At 45.6% G+C, this 5,179-nt stretch overlaps 1 protein-coding gene across 8 annotated transcripts in view; it reads left to right on the top strand.

Moving 5' to 3' along the window:
• ATP2B4 (ATPase plasma membrane Ca2+ transporting 4) overlaps positions 1 to 5,179 on the top strand; it is a 116,594-nt gene that overhangs the window by 54,062 nt on the left and 57,353 nt on the right. For 7 of the 8 annotated variants that reach the window (XM_037737328.1, XM_017525367.2, XM_017525361.2 and 4 more), the window contains exon 2: positions 2,333 to 2,993. In XM_037737328.1, coding sequence (XP_037593256.1) covers positions 2,801 to 2,993 — 193 coding nt within the window. In that variant the 5' untranslated portion in view covers positions 2,333 to 2,800. The remainder of the gene's footprint in view (positions 1 to 2,332; positions 2,994 to 5,179) is intronic. The other variant, XM_017525364.2, reaches the window with a different exon arrangement.

Consider the following 5,179-nt stretch of genomic DNA (forward strand, 5'->3'; position numbering starts at 1 on the left):
AAAAAAAAAAAAAAAAAAAAAAAAAAAAAGGAAAGAATTCTGTCTCAGACTGTTTTTTCGAATTCTCAAGAGACCCAAGACCCTATATGCTGGTGGTTATTGCTAATGGTTACAACCTAGCTAATTGTTATTGTTAATGAAGCTGCCTTAGAATTTCCCATTCTTGTTTGTGGGGTGGGGGTTCCCTGGCAAAGAAAGATGGAGGGCGCGTGGAGCTTATTGTTCTTCTAATTAAATGACTAGGTAACAAAAGTTCATGAAGATCAAATTAGGCGTTCTCCCATCACTTAAGTGTCCTATCTGGACACTGGACACACTTCATCTAATATTTCCAAGTACTACTTCTTTAATTCCATTCTTTTATCACCTATTTTGGGTGGTGTGAAAGGCAGGGCCCATTCTCTACCCAACTAAAGGTGGAAGGAACTGAGTCCTGAAAAGGCTAAGTAACATCCCTGTCTTCATGGAGCAAACATTGTAGTGGGTGAAGGCACAAAAGGTAAAATCGTCTGATACTTAGTTAAACACTCTATCAGCATTGTTCCCAACATCCTCTTGAGAGGTGAAGGAGTTCTACTTAAGGGTCAAGGTGGGTTTCTTGCTGTTATAGCCCCTCCTACTTCTTCCAGGCTTGGAAGAAAAGCTGAACTGGAGTGAAACTCTGTGGCCCTGCCTATTCCTATGCCAGCCTGAATGAAGGGAGTTTGACACATTGCCTCAGGCTCTTTGTGGACCTTCTTGTTTCCCAGATAGGAAGAGCATATGATATTTTCAAACAAACGAAGCCCCGCTTGCTTTGTAAGCCCTGCTCTTTGTAAGTCAGAGTAGTGCTAAAAATCTACAGTGGGTGGCGGGGGAGGAGGAGGTGGCAAAGGGCAAATTGGGAGAGGGAGGAGTATAAATCAACCTGCAACCCTATGGAAGCTTCTGGGAAGAGGATTGTCAGGAATCTGCAAAGACTTTGGCTACATGCAACTTTGGAGGAGGTCACTGATCAAAGAATCGTATCCTTTATTGGATGGTTCCTGTGCTTCTTTGTTCACCTTCTAGAAGTGAGGGTGGCATCTGTTGATTACAGAGAGGTTGGCCAGAGCTCCTTGCCACTCCCTGGTAACTGAGGCCATCAGTGGGGACTATGTAACCGGGGCTGGGGCCCCATGTTCTCGTGCTATGCTGAGAAAGAGCCCTTCACATTTAAAAGGCTCATGTGTGGCAGTGGCTCCTGTCAGCAGCATGACACACAGCGGCCCCTCTCTGAAGCTGACAAGGGTCCTCAGGATAAGTTTTCTTCCCACCTTTACCCCTCCGTATCCTCACCTACACATACCTCCACCCCACCCCCTAGTTAGCATGCATGAGAGAGAATGCATCTTTCTGAGGGGAGAAATGCTGGCCTCTGTCTGGTACCTTTATTGAGTTGATTTGAGACTTTGGTGCTCACTCACAGGCTAGCTTGTGACCTTGTTGTTCCCTATCCTCTATCTGAATTGAGAGGTATCTTATCGCTCCCACTCCAGAGAAACTTTAATGCTCAGGCTTTAAACTCTCTATCTTTCCACCTCAGAGGTCCTTCTGTCCCCCTTATTAAAAAAAAAAAAAAAAAAGTTCACCCTGTATCACCAACTGCCAAAGCATTTTACTCTCCTATTCTCCCCAAAAACCTCTTGGAGGAGGGTAGAGCTTAGCCTCGAGATCAAAACTTGGTACCTGCCAAGTGGACACCTGCAACAGGCTGCAGAATTTCTGTACACCTGGAGGCTGAGTACTCCAAGAGGTTTCGGAGGATTTTGGCATCTTCTGTCAAGTTGTCTTCCTTGTGTGTAAATGTGTGTGTTGGGAGTGGGAAGAGTGTGGGGTGTGGGAGAGGACAGCAGACTGACAGGCCACCCTCCAGATCACTCAGATCGGGACTCCTTTTTCTGACCTCTTCTCGTCTTTTATAGATAAGGTTAGACTGAAGAATCCTGTCACAGGTCCCTCAAATAGGAAAAACATTTGAGCCATTAGAGGTCGTAACCATTTATTTCCAAGTTTCTGAAGCTGCGGGTTTTATGTTGCTTGGTTGGGAGAGGTGACGCATGAAGATTGGGGTGTATCGAAATTACTTCTCTACATTGGAGTTTACAGGCTGCGGGGGCCTCCCAGGGAGGAACAGGCCTCTCCTGAGTCAGTCAGTTCTTGGAGCTCAGGCCTCAGCTATCAGTTGAGCTCAGACCTCAACTGTCACATAAACCCTTGTGCTTAGACTGAGTACCTCTTGCCCTTGCAGATGTTGGATCCTCGTGGCTGCTCTAATGGTTTCTTTTTGTCTATCTTTGAATCTTTATTCCAGAGATCCAGTTGTCATTGGTATCCAGGAAGCTCTCCTCTTCCTCCTCCTGACGCCTCTCTACTACTACAGTTGCTGGTTGTTGCTAAGGTTGCTGCCATGGTAACATGCACATCCTGTTTACACCTTCATCTGGGCAAGTTGGTCTAAGCTAGGAACCTACCTACCCTGGACAACCACTTCCATCACCACCTGGGGACACCAATCATCGTGACACGGAGTTCGCCTTCCACTCAGTTCCCCCAGCTTCTTCCTCCTCTCGCTGCCAGACTTCATACAGAAGAAAGGATCTAGGCTTGGGACTGCTACTTGGAAGCTTATTGCACAAGATATATTCGATCTGTTCCCTCACTGGGCCCCCAGAGAAGCAGGAAGTAGAAAGAAGTTGGGACAGGAAGGCAGGAGACACTGGTCAGTTGAAGGGAAACGCTACATCTTCTCTGGCTGAGGGGCTTGGTAACGGCAGGCAAAATGACGAACCCATCAGACCGTGTCTTGCCGGCCAACTCGACGGCCGAAAGCCACGAAGGGGACTTTGGCTGCACAGTAATGGAACTGAGGAAGCTCATGGAGCTGCGTTCAAGGGATGCACTGACCCAGATTAATGTCCACTATGGAGGTGTACAGAATCTCTGCAGTAGACTGAAAACCTCCCCTGTGGAAGGTAAAGGCCATATCGGGGGTGGGGAGTTGGAGGAAGGTGGCTAGTGTTTCAAAATATTGATTTCCCAGCTTTTAGAGAAGGCACATTTCTGGAGGCCCAACTGGTATACTATCTGGTGGGAAAGCTATGGCATCTGAAACACTGAAAGGAGGTGAGGCCATGAAGAGCCATGTCTTTCCCGGAGATGATGATGAGGTTTACAAACTGTGCTATTCTCTGAAGATTATTCTTCTCTCCTTTTTCTTTTATTTCTTTCTCTTTCTTTCTTCTTCGTTTCTTTCTTTTTCTTTTTTTTCGTGTGTGTGTGTGTGTGTGTGTGTGTGTGTGTGTGACAGAGTCTTGCTCTTTCATCCAGGCTGGAGTGCAGTGACGTGATCATGGCTCATGCAGCCTCAACCTCTTGAGCTGAAGCCATCCTCCTACCTCAGCCTGCTGGGTAGCTAAGACCACAGGTGTGCGCCACCACACCCAGCTAGCTTTTTTGATTTTCTTTTTTTTCTTTTTTTTTTTGGTAGAGATGAGGTCTTACTATGTTGCCTAGGCTCATCTCAAACTCCTGGGCTTAAGTGATCTTCCCACTTTGGTCTCCCAAAGTGCCAGGATTACAGGCATGAGCCACTGCTCCTGACCCCTCTTTTCTCCTTTTTCTGTATCAGTGTCCAGAAAGGAGGATATATATTTTTAAAATGTTTGTGATAAGAATTTTTTTTTCTGTATCAGTATCCAGAAAGAAGGATTTTTTTTTCAATGCTTTGTTTTAATTAAAGAAGCATATTTATTTTTAAAATGTTTATGATATAAATGTTGTCAGCAAATAATCAAGTCCTGGCCAGGCATGGTGTCTCACGCCTGTAAGCCCAGCGCTTTGGGAGCCCGAGGCAGGTAGATCACTTGAGGTCAGGAGTCCGAGACCAGCCTGGCCAACATGGTGAAACTCCATCTCTATTAAAAATGCAAAAAATCAGCCAGGCGAGGTGGCGGACGTCTGTAATCCCAGCTACTTGGGAGGCTGAGGCAGGAGAATCGCTTGAATGTGAGAGGCAGAGGTTGCAGTGAGCTGAGACTGTGCCACTGTAATCCAGCCTGGGCAACAGAATGAGACTCTGTCTCAAAAATAAAAAAAAAAAATCAAGTCCCTTATTTTATATGTCTTTGATTACAAAAGAGTTTAATTCTTCCCTACACTGATCTTACAGTGTAATGAACGGAGGAAGGAAGGGTACAAAAAAGTTAGTAAGTCCAACTGCCCAGTTGAGCTCTTCTGTATTGTATACTGTTAGAAATGGGATGATAGGCCAAACAGGGTGGCTCACGTCTCTAATCCTAGCATTTTGGCAGGCTGAGGTGGGGGGATCACTTGAGCTCAGGAGTTCTAGACCAGCCTGGGCAACATAGTGACACCTCATCTCTATTTTTTTTTTTTTTTTTTTTTGGAGACAGAATCTTGCACTGTCACCCAAGCTGGAGTGCAGTGGTGTGATCTCAGCTCACTGCAACCTCCACCTCCCAAGTTCAAGCAATTCCCATGCCTCAGCCTCCCAGGTAGCTGGGACTACAGGTATGTATCACCACACCCAGCTAATTTTTTATATTTTAGTAAAGACGGAGTTTCACCATGTTGATCAGGCTGGTCTTGAACTCCTGACCTCAGGGGATCTGCCTGCCTCAGCCTTCCAAAGTGTTGTGATGAGGAGGCTCACAGGTGTGAGCCACCATGCCCAGCCTCTATTTATTTTAAATAAAAAGAAAAAAAAAATGAAATGGGATGTCACAAGATTTATAATTGTACCCATCATATGTTTGGATCACTCACTGTTTTGTATCGATATTATAAGTGATTTTTTTCAACTCTGCCAGATACACTTTTCATTTAGTTCTTCTTAGTTTATTCTTAAAAGATAATTTGTGTGTGTGTGTGTGTGTGTGTGTGTGACAAAGTCTCACTCTTGCCAGGCTAGAGTGCAGTGGTGCAATCTCAGCTCACTGCAATCTCTGCCTCCCAGATGCAAGCAATTCCCCTGCCCCAGCTTCCTGAGTAGCTGGGACTACTGGCACACACGACCACACCTGGCTAATTTTTTTATTTTTTATTTTTGTATTTTAGTAGAGACGGGGTTTCATCATGTTGGCCAGGATGGTCTCAATCTTCTGACCTCGTGATCCACCCATGTCAGCCTCCCAAAATG

This window comes from Cebus imitator, unplaced genomic scaffold (assembly GCF_001604975.1).
Source record: "Cebus imitator isolate Cc_AM_T3 unplaced genomic scaffold, Cebus_imitator-1.0 Scaffold38, whole genome shotgun sequence".
Classification (NCBI taxonomy): domain Eukaryota; kingdom Metazoa; phylum Chordata; class Mammalia; order Primates; family Cebidae; genus Cebus; species Cebus imitator.